Here is a 14,610-nt window from a genome sequence, read left to right as displayed (position 1 = left end):
ATATCAATATCAATATCAATCATCATCAATATAAATATAAATATATATTAGAAAAGAAGAACTTCTAGCATGACGTGTCAGCACTAGATTAATTCTATTCCACGTGTCAATTTGTCAGAAAGCAAATTCCACGTGTCAATTTGTAGGTTTATTCTCATTAAGAAATTTCCACATCATCAATTAATATCAATATTTCTCCTTTTATTCTTAAGAAAAAATCAAGAATTAAACAACCTAAATCCTAATCAAATCTAAATTTAAAAATGTACTAATTAATGATAGATAAAAACTACCAAAATCTAGCAAATCACAATAAAAACTAAAAAAATCATGAATTAAATAAAAATCCGAAAATTCAATAAAAATACCATAAAAATTAATTAATACTCTCAAAATATATATAAAATAAAATAAAAGACCCAAGATAAAATTAATAAATAAACAACCTAAATACTAATCAAATCTAAAATTTAAAAATGTATTAATTAATGATAGATAAAAACTACCGAAATCTAGCAAATCACAATAAAAACTCAAAAAATCATGAATTAAATAAAAATCCAAAAATTCAATAAAAATACCATAAAAATTAATTAATACTCTCAAAATAAATACAAAATAAAATAAAAGACCCAAGATAAAATCAATAAATAAACAACTTAAATACAAATCAAATCTAAAATCAAAAAATGTACTAATTAAAAATAGATAAAAACTACAAAAATCTAGCAAATCACAATAAAAACTCATAAAATCATGAAGTAAATAAAAATCCAAAAATTCAATAAAAATACCATAAAAATTAATTAATACTTTCAAAAAAAATAAAGCCCAAAGATAAAATCAAGAAATAAAAAACCTAAGTCATAATCAAATCTATAATTAAAAAAAGGTACTAATTAAAGATAGATGAAAACTACCAAAATCTAGCAAATCACAATAATAATTCATAAAATCTTGAACTAAATAAAAATCTATTCCACGTGTCAATTTGTCAGAAAGAAAATTCCACGTGTCAATTTGTAGGTTTATTCTCATTAAAAAATTTCCACATCATCAATTAATATCAATATTACACCTTTTATTTTTAAGGAAAAATCAAGAATTAAACAACCTAAATCCTAATCAAATCTAAAATTAAAAAATGTACTAATTAATGATAGATAAAAACTACCAAAATCTAACAAATCACAATAAAAATTCAAAAAATCATGAATTGAATAAAAATCCGAAAATTCAATAAAAACATCTTAAAAATTAATTAATACTCTCAAAATAAATATAAAATAAAATAAAAGACCCAAGATAAAATCAAGAATTAAACAACCTAAATAGTAATCAAATCTAAAATTTAAAAATGTACTAATTAATGATAGATAAAAACTACCAAAATCTAGCAAATCACAATAAAAACTCAAAAAATCATGAATTAAATAAAAATCCAAAAATTTAATAAAAATTCCATAAAAATTAATTAATACTCACAAAATAAATAAAAAATAAAATAAAAGACCCAAGATAAAATCAAGAAATAAACAACCTAAATCCTAATCAAATCTAAAATTTAAAAATGTATTAATTAAAAATAGATAAAAACTACAAAAATCTAGCAAATCTCAATAAAAACTCATAAAATCATGAATTATATAAAAATCCGAAAATTCAATAAAAATACCATAAAAATTAATTAATACTTTCAAAAAAATAAAAAAATAAAGCCCCAAGATAAAATCAAGAAATAAAAAACCTAAGTCATAATCAAATCTAAAATTTAAAAAAGGTACTAATTAAAGATAGATAAAAACTACCAAAATCTAGCAAATCACAATAAAAACTCATAAAATCCTGAATTGAATAAAAATCCGAAAATTCAATAAAAATACCATAAAATTTAATTAATACTTTAAAAATAAATCAAAAATAAAATAACAAATGAAATTTTGTAGGGTTTATTCTAAATGTTATAAAAAAAATTATATTTGTAGATTACGTGTCTTTGGTATTACTGTATTAGTCTTTTCTTTTTGTCAGTGTTACTACACGAAAGTAGTTGGCTCTTAACCTCTTTTAGATGTTTAGATACTTCATTTCATATTGGCAATTCCTCTATAATAAAGAAAAACAAAATTACATCATGAGTCATGAGATTCTAATGGTGAAAATAAATTTCATATTCATATTAAAATGTGTTAGTTGAAAATAAATTTGATGAAAAGTTTTAAAACACTTAATATTTATCTAACTATTGAAAAATATTAAATTCTACTCATTATGAGGTTGTTAGAAATTAAGATAAATAATTATCAAATTTCATAAATATATTCGCTCATAAAATTATTTACATAATTATTCAGAAGTACTGACATGTATTAAAATTTAATTTTTCATTAGTTACATTGATACTTATTTACACGGATGAAGATGTTGTTGACAAATGCTCAAGGAAGGCAACCAAATTTTTGGCATGGATGAAAGCCAATAAGCGATACCAGGCGGGGAGGAATCTAACTTAAGGAGAGTTTCCATCTAAATTTGTATATAGGGAAGGCGACATGAATGGGTTCCTAGAAAAAAAGTCTCTCGCTTGGACGAGTGCAATATATTGCTCCTGGCATGGGAGAGGTGTATTACATGAGGGTTCTGTTGACGCTTTAAAGAGGTTGTGATAGCTTTGAAAGCATAAGGACCGTTAAAGGAATTGTCTATCCCACATTCTACGATGCATGTGAAGCTCTGGGGTCAATGGAAGATGATCGGGAGTATATCAATGGACTTCAGGCAAATCATTCCGGTTATTTCAAAAGGAAGTTGAGCTGATACTGTGGGGTCGATCGTCACTTCGTCCTACTTATGAAAATATTGCAAGGTAATGAAAGTGACAGTGAACATGAGATTACAGAGTGTCTCATCCTCAGCGTCTGCTGCAGAAATAAGAGAGTTTGCGGAGTGAATTCTTAAGGTCGGCGACGAAACAGTTGACACCATCGACGAGGCTGAAACCACAGTTGAGATTCCGTCAGATTTGTTGATTGGACAATGTCCCGATCCTCTTCTTGAATTGGTTAAATTTGCTTATCCGGACTTAGTCGCGAACTTGGAAAATGTTCGTACTTCCAAGAAAGAGCGATTCTCGCCTCGACCCTCGAGAGTGTCGAGCAAGTCAACAACTACATGTTGTCAAAGCTTCCTGGTGTTGAGAGAGAGTACTTGAGCTATGATACCCCGTGTAGATCGGATGAAGATTCTGAGGTTGGCGCAGAGTGGTTCACCTTTGAGTTTTTAAACGACGTTCAGTGCTCGAGAATTCCAAACCACAGACTGATATTGAAAGTCGGAGTTCTGATCATGCTTATTCAAAACATAGACCAAGCGGCTGGTTTGTGTGATGGAACCAGGTTGAGAGTCACTCATCTTACTCAATATATAATTGTTGCAACTGTTTTATGAGGAATCGGGCTGGGTAAAACAGAGTACATTCCGAGGATAACCTTAACGCCTTCTGACTCTGGTCTTCCCTTCAAATTATCTCGAAGGCAATTCCTGGTGACTTTATGCTTCGCGATGACGATAAACAAGAGTCAGGGTCAGCCCCTTTCTCATGTGGGTTTGTACCTTCCGAGGCCTGTGTTTACTCATGGACAGCTGTATGTCGCTCTCTCAAGGGTGAAATCTAGAAAAAGGTTTGAGGTGCTTATTGTGGATGAACAAGGGGTAGTTTGAAACTCCACGCACAATGTTGTCTACCAAGAAGTTTTTGAGAACGTATGAGTGTAAACGAACGCGCATAATCGCGTTCATTGTAGGTTAACTTAGCTATTGTTTATTAGCCACCATTAAACCACCCCCTTATATGTTTTGTAGAATTTGAGATTTCGTTAACCAATCTTTTTATTAGTTAATCAATTGCACGAATTTCAATCTATGTAACAAGGGTTTCAATTTTATACTTTTAGACCACTTTGCTTAACATTTCAGACACTTATATTTCTCATGTTATTTAATATGTTGGTAATTCTTTATACCTATGATTTGTGCATTTTGGTTACTTACAAGTAAATCAGACTTAAAAGAGAAATATTTTGATCAACTTTGCTTAACATTTCAGACTTTTCTATTTCATCTGTTATTTAATATATTTTAATAAAGGTATTAATTGACGTCTCAAAAACGATAAACATGTTGCACGGAAAAAAAAAAAACTAGTTTTTAGAAAATTAATAAACTTTTCTAATAAGTGAAACTGTGAAAGAAATGTTTTGACCTTTTCTAACAAATTGTTTCCACGTTGTGTGTTGTTGTTGTGTAGTGTTGCCACTTCTCTCTCGTGAACTGAAGTGAACAAGACACATATTCCTTCCCAGTTCCCATTCTGAAACCCATGGAGCCGAAGAACAACGAAGAAGAATGGGGGAAAACCGCATGGGAATTCCTAACCCAAGTTCGAACCCAATCACCATTGATTCAATGCATAACCAACTTCGTCTCCATGGACCTCATGGCCAACACCCTCTTATCCGCCGGAGCCTCCCCCGCCATGCTCCATTCCCTCCCTGAAATCCCCCACTTCACTCCACGCGCCGACGCACTTCTCATCAACCTCGGCACGCTCTCCCCCTCCTGGCTCCCCTCCTTCAACTCCGCCGCTGAGCTCTGCCACTCGCTCGGCACGCCCTGGGTCCTCGACCCCGTCGCTGTTTCCGCCTCGCCTTTCCGATTCAACGCTTGCCTCGAACTGCTTCGCTTCAAACCCGCCGTTATTAGGGGAAATGCCTCCGAGATCATTGCCCTCTCCATGCCTCAACACTCCACCACCGATTCCACCAAGGTCATTTTCTTTTTAGATTATAATTTATTTTCACTTTTGGTCCCTAGTCTAGTATGATAGTACAAAACTGGTCCTTCATTTAAAACGAGCGCTTTTGATCCTACTTGTTTTTGGGTGAATGATTTTGATCCTTCCGTCAATCTAAACGGAAGTTGCTGATTTGGACTCATTAATTGACGTGGCATCCCATACTGGCATAAATAATTAATAAAACTTTAAATGATATAGTAGGAGAAAAATGAAGTGGAGAAGATTGTGGAGTTGCTAGGAGAAAAACTCACACGTTTGATGTAAAAGTGATTCTGGGAGAAGCTACTAGAAATGGCTTTTTTGAGATGAGAATGGATTCTGGGATGATTGAATCTTTTTATTGAGGGATTTTAGGATTAAGTTAATAAAATTATATATTTGTTGACGACATTCGATGGTTGTATACACCCCAAATAGGAAGAAAACATAGAGAAGGGAAAGATATAGTAGGAGAAAAATAAAGTGGAGAAGATGTGGATTTGCTTGGTGATGTATTGTGATTTGTGATTGCTGACCCTCAAGAAGTAAAGAAGAAAAGATGAGAATTGGGCACTCATCGAAAGTTTTACTAAAATTAATTTGTATGATTTAATCTGAGAACTTTTGTCATTGCACTTTGTAATTTAGCTCTATTGTAAAGGGTGCGGACAGTACTCACGAGTCAACGGATGCAGTTGAAGCTGCGAAGTTGCTGGCTCAACGAACTGGTGCCATAGTTGCAGTTACAGGAGCCACAGACATTGTCACGGATGGAAATCAAGTCGTTGGTGCTCGCAATGGGGTGGCGTTGATGCAGAAAATAACAGCAACCGGGTGTTCTGTTACTGCACTGATTGCTGCCTTTGTTGCCGTTGATAAGAGCCATGCTTTAGATGCAACAGTATCAGCATTAGCTGTATTTGGTGTTGCCGGCGAGCTAGGAATGAAGGAAGCTAAAGGTCCTGCATCATTGCGAATGCACTTGATAGATGCACTCTATGGGCTTGATGAAGCTGCTTTGAAATCTCATGTTAATATCACTAGTTTGTGTTGAAATGTGAAGATCCACATGTGCCACATGCAAACTGGTAATAATATTTATATGTATACCTATTGTAGTTGTCTATCTAATGATGATCCATCAATTGAACATGAAGATGGATTACTAGTTTGATTGACACAGTCGCAGTAGAGATCCTTCTACAACTTTTGTCTATAATCACTAGAAGCTATCTCTAGTAATTGCAGGATGTTCGTATAGTTCCAAATATCTCATGGTTCCACCTTTCCCTTGTAGTTTTGTTTTTTGAGAGTTAACTCTTCATAATTTCTGTTGATTTATATGAATTGGTTTGGTGAAAGTTGTTCATGAACTGCTGAGGCATCGATAATCATTCGGAATCGGATGATATATAGAGTTGAGTATATATGAGCGAAAGAATAACATTTTCTCACATGTCATGCTTCATATGCAGTAACTTCCTTAATTAGTTTGCTTTTTTCCTTTTAATTTTTTTCTTGATTATTTTTCATCCTCTATTTTTTCGTTCTTGTTCATGTCAACACCATAGCTAATGTTTCAGCACTTATAATGGCCTGTGAATGATTTGCTTTTTCTTTTTTCACATGTAACCCGTCATAATCTGATGCATTTGTAGCTTCTGCTTGTGTTTAAAATCCCTCTTAACATTGACTCATGTCACTACATAAGCAGTAGAATACCACCAATACTTAAGTTCCAAAATTATCACAAAAATTACAAATCACCATATGGTTTCATGGGATTACAACTAAAATTCGAAATACACTTTGCAATCAAACATGAAAACAAACAATATCAATCTCATAAATCATCAGTAATGAAACAGTACCTGGTTTTTTTTACATTTCCACATAACAGTTTTAGTACTTCAAATGGATAGTCATCCTCAGCAATGTCTCAGCACCATCTGTAGCAATCTGTCCTGGTGGGATAAGAGATCTCAGTTCTGCAAACCCTCTTGCATTCTTGAACTTTCCTGTTCCCCCTATTACTGATAATTGTGACATGGTGCTTCCTATCTTGTACAGGCCATAGAAGTTCAAGCTATCCCCATATTCCCCTCCTTCGAACAGGGCTGTGAACGCCATCATCTGTCTGGTCCCATCTGCGGAACTCGCCACATACACTCCTTGAGCCTTACCAACTATTTGGGAACCCAACTCAGGTTGAGAGGTAAGTATATCATCGATTACTGTGATTGTCCCGAAACCTAGGCCCAGTCCATCAGGTCCTAACTGCAGCTGAGCATTGTTTTGGTTGTTGTTGCCTGAGTTTGGTGCAAAGGTAGTACCAGCCAAACCAGTTCCTAGTGGGATACCAGTAACCCCATTGACAGTGGGAACAGCACCATTGGCATTGGGGATGGGAATGCCACCTTGTGGTAGGTTGAATCCTACTGGGGTTGCAAAGGGTACTTGGCCACTGTATATGTTCCCAAGCAACCCAGTTACCGGTCGAGCTGTTGGGTTACTTCCGCCAAGAATGTCATGCATGTAAAGCTCAATGATAGGTTCTTTCCCTGTGGCTGCAAGAGGGTCAATTGCTGCTATAGTTGTTGCCAAATGTGTGAAGGCCACCAACATCGCAAAATTGTAAAAAGCAGCTAGAGCTAATGATCCCTTAACCATCTTGTTCCCAAGTGTTTCAAATGTGGATGCTGCTTCTTCTATTTGGTAATGAATCTTTGTTTGGATGAGTGTAATGGCATGCAAGTATTGGTATTATATAGGAGGAGGAATGCTGAGTGTGTTGGAGTGGTTGTGACTTGCTAGACATGGATGATGCTGAAGGTGTTGAAAGTAACAAGAAAGTTGATTAGTTGTGCCTTAACCTATACCCTAATAAATGAGCTAACATTTCTGTTTAGTGGCATTGTTGTGATGTAATGGTAGAAAGTAACCGCACTAGGTTCTATGTAGAAATCCTTTCTTTTCTCTATGCTTTGGTTGTGGCAGACCTGTTATAAGTCAGAAGCATGATGTGGGTACAAGTACAACTAAACCAAAATCTAAAGTCAATTGCTAGTTGACCCTCTAATAAGGGGAGAGTAGATTTCAAAGTGCGAGAATTGGGGTAGTATTTTCAAATATTCTTTATTTGTTCCAGGTCATCATTATCTTCTGTTAATCAAATTCAAGGGTTTCAAGTTTCAACCAAGTTTCAATTTTATTCAGTTTAGAATTTTCCTCCTTATATTTCAACTTGGACAAATTACACTATGATAATGTGTGTGTATATATATATATATATATATATATATATATATATATATACATAAACACAATAATACAAGCCATTCTTAAATCATCCGGTGAAGTCTGATCACATAAAACAGTTAACGTTAATTGGCCTTGTTCATTTCTTAATTGTTCTATACTTTAAAATGCATCATATTTTTGTTTAAAACTTATTTTAAAGATAGTCATTTACCAACAAGGTGTTGGTTTTTTTTTTTTAAAAATCAACAAGGTGGTGTTGGTTTAATAGTTGATAAACTATGTACCCCCAAAAAAAAGATAAACTAGATCCTTTAATGATAATGATACAAGTTTGAACCTGGAAAACCCTCTATTAGAGCTTAGATATGGATTTCTACAGTTTCCCGAACAAATTTATATCTGTTAAAGAGAAAAAAATAATCTACCTATTTTCTCCATCGCATGTGAGAGCATTCCCTTGGTTATGACTTGTTTGTTATCCAAATATGATATTGTTCATATCTAGTCATTCATTTGTTTTTGTTTTGATTTACACTTGTTATCGAGGATGAGATTTTTTAACATATGATTACAATTCGGAACTCCAAGAACTGAAAAAAAAAATTGCTTGCGGAAGGGAAGAGTACTGAAAGTTCAAATTTAAAAAGTTAAATCCCAATATTGCATAATAATTTTTCTTACGAAATCCGAAAATAAATTTTTCCCAATATTTGTGTCTTCAAATTGGCAAATTAGCTTCAGTTGAAAGTTAACAAAACTCACACTCTCCTTTGACATTTTAACTTTTGGGAAGCCGCATCTCTTTGTTCAATTCACGTTAACGCTGGTAGGGTTGTGTTTCCAAACACACCCTAAGTTATTTAATTTTTTTGGCTAAATTACATGTTTAATATATGCTAGTTTTGATTTATGTCCTTCTAAAAATTAAAGTTCTTCTTCTTCCCAACCTTTTTTTCCCTTCAAACTATGAAATTTTAATCTCAATATGATGTGATATCTCTTACACGCTAACGTGCTATAATGGTCATTCAGTGCCTGCAATCTTTTCAAGTTTTTTACTATACACTTCTAATTTAATTAATTAGTTTAACAACTTTCACCTAAAAAATAATTTTTCAGCTTCTAACTTACCGTATTAACTTTCAACGAATTTATCAGTTACTTATATCAACTTTCAAAAAAAAAAAAAAAAAAAAAATTCAGTTACTTATATCAAACTTAACCTAATACTTAATAGGTATCCTAGCTGTTAACAAACATAAATTTAGCTGCAGTCTCCCAAGATCATCTCTGCACTTTCTATTACTTGATTAGCATTTCAATTTGTATAGAATGATTTTGTTTTCTGTTTGTGATTTTTACACATGCAACAAATGCATTTAAAGAACAATTTGAGACTTGGTTCAAAACCTCTTTCGTGAGCTCTTAAGTTTGATGGTTTACAAGAAATGAAATGTGCGTTGATGAAAGCATTCTATAGCAGTGAAACAGAAAGAACAATCCATCATTAACCTAGACCACAACTCCAAACTTAAAAAAGAACAATTCACTGGATTACAACTATGATTTCAAACACAATCTGCAATCAAACTGACAAAATACAAGACCAATCTCATGAATCATCAGCAATCCAACAATATACCCTTGCTTTCACACATCATCTACACATAAACAAGAGTTTTTTTTCTTTCAGTATTTCAAATTTACAATGATCCTCAGCAATGTCTCAGCACCATCAGTGGCAATCTGTCCTGCTGGGATAAGAGGTCTCACTTCAGCAAACCCCTTTGCATTCTTGAACTTCCCTGTTCCCCCTACCACAGATAACTGTGACATGGTGCTTCCTATCTTGAACAAACCATAGAAGTTCAAACTATCCCCATATTCCCCTCCTTCAAACAAAGCTGTGAATACCATCATCTGCCTACTCCCATCGGCGGAACTCGCCACATAAACCCCCTGAGCCCTCCCAACTATTTGGGAACCCAATTCAGGTTGAGATGTCAGTATATCATCAATACAAGTGATTGTACCAAACCCTAGTCCCAATCCATCAGGTCCTAACTGCAACTGAACATTATTTTGGTTGTTGTTGCCTGAGTTTGGTGCAAAGGTAGTACCAGCCAAACCAGTTCCAAGAGGGATACCAGTAACACCATTGACAGTGGGAACAGCACCATTGGAATTGGGGATTGGAATCCCACCACTTGGGATATTGAATCCTACTGGCATTGCAAAGGGGACTTGACCACTGTATATGTTTCCTAGCAAACCTGTTACTGGTCTAGCTGTTGGGTTACTCCCTCCAAGAATGTCATGCATGTATAGCTCAATGATGGGTTCTTTTCCAGTGGCTGCAAGAGGGTCAATTGCTGATATCCTCAATGGCATTGCTATCATTGCAAAAGCAAGCAACACTGCAAGAGACATGTTTCTTTTGCTTGGTGATTGAGAAGAGAATAGTTTGTTTGGATGAGTGAAATAGAATTTTCAAGTCTTGGTCATATATAGATCAATAAAATTGCAGTGAGTGCTGGAGTGGTTGGGAGAGACATGAGTGCGAATGAAGTTGTTCAAATTAAAGGAAATGGAGTAGTAGATTAGTTGTTCCTTAGATGAGCCAATTCTATTTTTGGTGACTTTTTTTAGGTGGAAAGGAACCTTGCACTGAGGCTTTTTATTACTACTATGTTCGTAGTATTGTATCAAAGCCACCCAAGCTAGTTTTGTTCTTCAATGTATCAAAACCACCCTAGTGAATACATTTGATTACCCAATTAATCTAATAATCTTATAGATTCTATTAGTTACAAAATTGATTCAGATAACAAAAGATTAAAAATAACGTGTTCCAAATTTCAAAAATAAAAATTCTTCTTCTGGTTAATTTACTGATTACCTTCAATGGTGTTGTTTGGTTTGAAGGGCACAGAAAAAAATTATTGCATCTAATATATGAATTCAGATTAAATTCTTCAATTTACATATGTTCGCGTATATACAACAATCACATACAATACGGTGTAAATTAACTAGTATCTAGATAAACTCAGGATAAAATTGGAACATAAAAGAATGAATTTCTTATTCCATTGAGAAGAAGAGTTACATCAATGCTAAAGTGTGGTTACAATTCTTGCTAGATACGTTATAAGTATCAACACAAAATTTATCAGAGTTGGTAAGAAATACATCTGTCAGTAAGAATGGACTAGAACTGACAAAGAAAGAAAAACATGGAATTGGATTTCTCAATTAATATATACACTTCTTTTGACAAACATGGAAAAAAGGGGCATTTCTCAAGAACATGCTGCCACCTTGGTATCTTCCAACCATTTCCACACTGTCACTAAACCAGTTCCATCACCAGTGAAGAAGAGCCCACCAGGACCAACCTCAATTGATCGAATTTCTTTTCTTGAAAATAATCGACCCCTCTCTGAAAATCTGTAGATAAAAGAACACAAGGTTAGTGAACAATTTATAACTCAAGTTACAGAAAAAACATGGATGCAGAGCAAGTTTTAAGTTTTACATACGATGGCAATTCATACAAGCGAACAGAATTGTCTCTGGACGAGCAACACAATACATGCTTGCCTTCTGCATCAGTCATCCCATTAAGTGCAACAACACCCTGCATCAAAAGTTAAAATAAAATCAATTGGTTGAATCAACTAACTCCACAACCATTATAAAAAGCAAATATACTTGTAAAAAAATTAAAGACTAAGCACAGATGTTGTTTATAGTGGTTAAGTAGCTTACATTTTCTAGAGTGTGCGTATATGTCACCTTCAAAGGTCCCTCTTCTGTGGCAACCCAGATCTTAATAGTGCAGTCAGATGCGCCAGATAACAGAAAATCGCTCCAACATATAAGTGATGTAACTTCCCCAGTATGACCATTGAGTGTCATTAAACACTCTAAAGTATCAAGGTCCCAAACCTGAATAACACAGTAACAAATAGGAAAACGATAAATCACCCAAATTTTATAATGACAAAAGAACATAAAACAATTTTAATGTTAACTCAACAAAAAGACAAGGAAGAATTTAATGAAGTCTACATCAGTATGAACTATGAAGAACTAACAATCAGAATTTGAAATCTATCTTTAATCCTATAAAATCCTGCCTTTGAAGAACTCCACGTGCAGCAATACACACATTTAAAAAAAAGTAAGAGCAGAAACTTTCACAGACAGACATTAGACATACCTTTATGCTTTGGTCCATCGACCCTGAGTAAAGCCTATTGAGACCAACAGTCAGGCAAGACACAGCTTTAGTGTGGCCACTTAGTGATGCAACCAGTTGAAAAGGGGAGTTGGCATCAGAGCTTCCTTTCCATGCAGAGATTACACCATCCTCTGCTGCAGCAAAAAGTGTGTCATTGCCAACAATCATGGCAAGGACTCTCCCCTTAGGTCCAACAAGAGTAAACTCTGAAGCAGTAGGAATATGCCAAGCCTTCACAACAGCCAACACCATATATAATCAGCTAACATGTATACATATGAGCACAAAATGAAGCAAGACAAAGATCCACATAAGAAGAGCTTACCTTGACCGCATTCAGCAGGCCAACAAAAATCCATGGGCCCTCACAGATTAAAGATGTAACTTCAGCTCCAAGGTTTGTTACATTAGCACATTGACCAGTATTGCAGTCCCATGTCCGAACTGTCCCATCTGTGCTGCCAGAATAAAGTTTGTCTGATCCAGCTGGAAGTGCAATCCCAGTGACAGTCTGTTGTCAAAAGTTTCAATTAACTACTCCAAAACTTTAACATACAAGGGGGAAATACAAAATCTAGCAAAATATAGATTCTAATTCCTAAATATGTAAGATATCAGGCAAAAATAATTTCAGTCATAGATCATCATATTTAATTCAACTAGTAGAGTATTCAATAAAGATGACATCAATTAAAACACAGAATCGGATTATACTACATTTTATCGAATTGAATACTAAAAGTTGTCAAGAGAACCAAGTACCTTCTTGTGTTCATGAAGCTTTGCTAATGTAGATATCCCATCACCATTGTGCCACGAATGTAAATGCCGGCACTGATCACCATATGTGCAATTGCCAGTGACCCAATATTTGCATATACTGAGTGACGGCTTCTGAGAAGCTTGAGGAATACATGTCCCTTCTCCAGTTTTTGTAATCAACACGGACTTGGAGTTATGCTTGAGGGTGTTCTCAGGGGGAGTCCTAGCATTGCATCTACTTAGAGGTTTGGCAATACGGGATCCAGCTGTGGTCTTACTAATCAAGACTTCCTTGGAGTTACAGTAAGGGGCGTTCGTCTTTGTATGATGATAACCAGTAGATTGTGGCGGCGGCGGCGGTGTTTGTCCATGCCAGAAAGTGCAAGGGTTTCTGTTGCATCTCCCCTGAAGCCAGAATTTGCATATCTGAGCCAGTGGTTGTTGAGTTCTCTCACTCAATCTTCTCTTTGGCACCCTCATTATATCCATGATGATGATGATGATGATGATGATGATGATGATGATGATGATGATAGTCTAAAAAACAGAAACATCCCAATAGCAGCCAAATCAGCCACTTCACCATCCATGACCATAACATTCCACGAAAACTAGGGCAGAAGTTGAAGTACATGATCGAGGGCAAAACCCATAAATGAATCGGGCAAAAGAAACCCTAATAAAAGAAACCCTAATAATAAAATCGGAACCCTAAATCGGCAATTGACCCGCCATTGAGAAAAAGATAGACTAAAATGGAGATTCATTCTGAGATTTTCGCAAACCTTTATGAGTTTGAATTGGAACTGGAACTCGCGATCAGAGAGAAACAAAACAAGAAACGATCCGAAGAAGAAATCTCAGAGAATGTTTGTGATGTTGAATGTGTTACTGTTTGTTTGTTTGTTTCTTGTGTATCAAATCAATTTATACTCCGTAAGTTCCCTCGGAAACGCGCTTTCACGATTTAGGTAAATCAAATCAAATCAAATCAAATTAAATCTTCCCGTTTCAGATATTATATTATCTTCTTTCTACTATTTCCAAATAATATCTTTAACATTTTTCATTTTTTTACACACTAACTAAAACTGTCAATAAACTGGATAATTTTCACTTCACTTAAAAATAAATTTATTTATTTAATATTATGATTTTAAATATTGATGTCAAAAAAATTTAAATATTAATTTCTCATTTAATACAAGAAATAATAAATATCAATAAAAAAAGTTACGCGTATAAGGTTGGGGTAGTTATATTGAAGGTCTTTGCTTACGCAGTGGTCTATCTATGGTCTGGAACCATGGCTATAAAAAGGTGATATGCGATGTGGATTGTGGACTTATTGACTACTTAAACGATTCTGAGAGCCGGAAGTTCCTCCTATATGCTGACAGAAATAAACCACCTCCTTAGGAAATAATGGAAGGTAATTCTCAAACATGTTCATAGAGAGTGTTACGCCCTATAAACTACTAGTGATCTATTACAGGATGACAACACT

General features: G+C 34.7%; 4 protein-coding genes across 6 annotated transcripts; 1 reads left to right on the top strand and 3 right to left on the bottom strand.

The window, feature by feature from the left end:
- The first annotated feature begins 4,290 nt into the window (after positions 1-4,290).
- On the top strand, positions 4,291-7,042 carry LOC130723710 (hydroxyethylthiazole kinase). Of its 2 annotated transcripts, XM_057574837.1 has the most exons (3): positions 4,291-4,825; positions 5,496-5,922; positions 6,905-7,042. In XM_057574837.1, the coding sequence occupies exons 1-2, from the start codon at positions 4,379-4,381 to the stop codon at positions 5,886-5,888; spliced, it is 840 nt and encodes a 279-aa protein (XP_057430820.1). In that variant the 5' UTR covers positions 4,291-4,378; the 3' UTR covers positions 5,889-5,922; positions 6,905-7,042. The 2 variants fall into 2 exon arrangements, with proteins under 2 accessions (XP_057430820.1, XP_057430819.1); XM_057574836.1 differs by lacking the exon at positions 6,905-7,042 and having other exon boundaries at positions 4,292-4,825; positions 5,496-6,207.
- On the bottom strand, positions 6,554-8,872 carry LOC130722889 (dirigent protein 16-like). Its single transcript, XM_057573760.1, has 2 exons — positions 8,858-8,872; positions 6,554-7,558 (listed from the first exon to the last, which is right to left on the bottom strand). Exons 1-2 carry the CDS (start codon positions 8,870-8,872, stop codon positions 6,737-6,739), a joined length of 837 nt encoding a protein of 278 aa, XP_057429743.1. The 3' UTR covers positions 6,554-6,736.
- A 706-nt stretch (positions 8,873-9,578) lies between these two features.
- LOC130726916 (dirigent protein 16-like) lies at positions 9,579-10,585 on the bottom strand. Its single transcript, XM_057578238.1, has one exon. It carries the CDS (start codon positions 10,523-10,525, stop codon positions 9,785-9,787), a length of 741 nt encoding a protein of 246 aa, XP_057434221.1. The 5' UTR covers positions 10,526-10,585; the 3' UTR covers positions 9,579-9,784.
- A 578-nt stretch (positions 10,586-11,163) lies between these two features.
- Positions 11,164-14,035, bottom strand: LOC130726036 (zinc finger CCCH domain-containing protein 17-like). 2 transcript variants are annotated; one of them, XM_057577246.1, is made up of 7 exons: positions 13,889-14,035; positions 13,104-13,640; positions 12,667-12,852; positions 12,321-12,572; positions 11,867-12,046; positions 11,638-11,735; positions 11,164-11,545 (listed from the first exon to the last, which is right to left on the bottom strand). In XM_057577246.1, exons 2-7 carry the CDS (start codon positions 13,590-13,592, stop codon positions 11,398-11,400), a joined length of 1,353 nt encoding a protein of 450 aa, XP_057433229.1. In that variant the 5' UTR covers positions 13,593-13,640; positions 13,889-14,035; the 3' UTR covers positions 11,164-11,397. The 2 variants fall into 2 exon arrangements, with proteins under 2 accessions (XP_057433229.1, XP_057433228.1); XM_057577245.1 differs by having other exon boundaries at positions 13,104-14,024.
- Positions 14,036-14,610: the final 575 nt, after the last annotated feature.

Source organism: Lotus japonicus, chromosome 6 (assembly GCF_012489685.1).
Source record: "Lotus japonicus ecotype B-129 chromosome 6, LjGifu_v1.2".
Taxonomy (NCBI): domain Eukaryota; kingdom Viridiplantae; phylum Streptophyta; class Magnoliopsida; order Fabales; family Fabaceae; genus Lotus; species Lotus japonicus.
The sequence above is the reverse complement of the archived record's forward strand: the minus strand, read 5'-3'. Positions and strand labels throughout refer to the sequence as shown.

What these genes read in the sequence shown, in the direction of transcription:
- LOC130723710 (XM_057574837.1), top strand. Translation starts at nt 4,379, where the DNA reads ATGGAGCCGAAGAACAACGAAGAAGAATGGGGGAAAACCGCATGGGAA. An exon ending in CCACCACCGATTCCACCAAG is followed by an intron (nt 4,826 to 5,495) that starts GTCATTTTCTTT and finishes TCTATTGTAAAG; the next exon opens with GGTGCGGACAGTACTCACGA.
- LOC130726036 (XM_057577246.1), bottom strand. Translation starts at nt 13,592, where the DNA reads ATGGATATAATGAGGGTGCCAAAGAGAAGATTGAGTGAGAGAACTCAA. An exon ending in GCCTGCTGAATGCGGTCAAG is followed by an intron (nt 12,573 to 12,666) that starts GTAAGCTCTTCT and finishes GCTGTTGTGAAG; the next exon opens with GCTTGGCATATTCCTACTGC. An exon ending in CGATGGACCAAAGCATAAAG is followed by an intron (nt 12,047 to 12,320) that starts GTATGTCTAATG and finishes TGTGTTATTCAG; the next exon opens with GTTTGGGACCTTGATACTTT.
- LOC130726916 (XM_057578238.1), bottom strand. Translation starts at nt 10,525, where the DNA reads ATGTCTCTTGCAGTGTTGCTTGCTTTTGCAATGATAGCAATGCCATTG.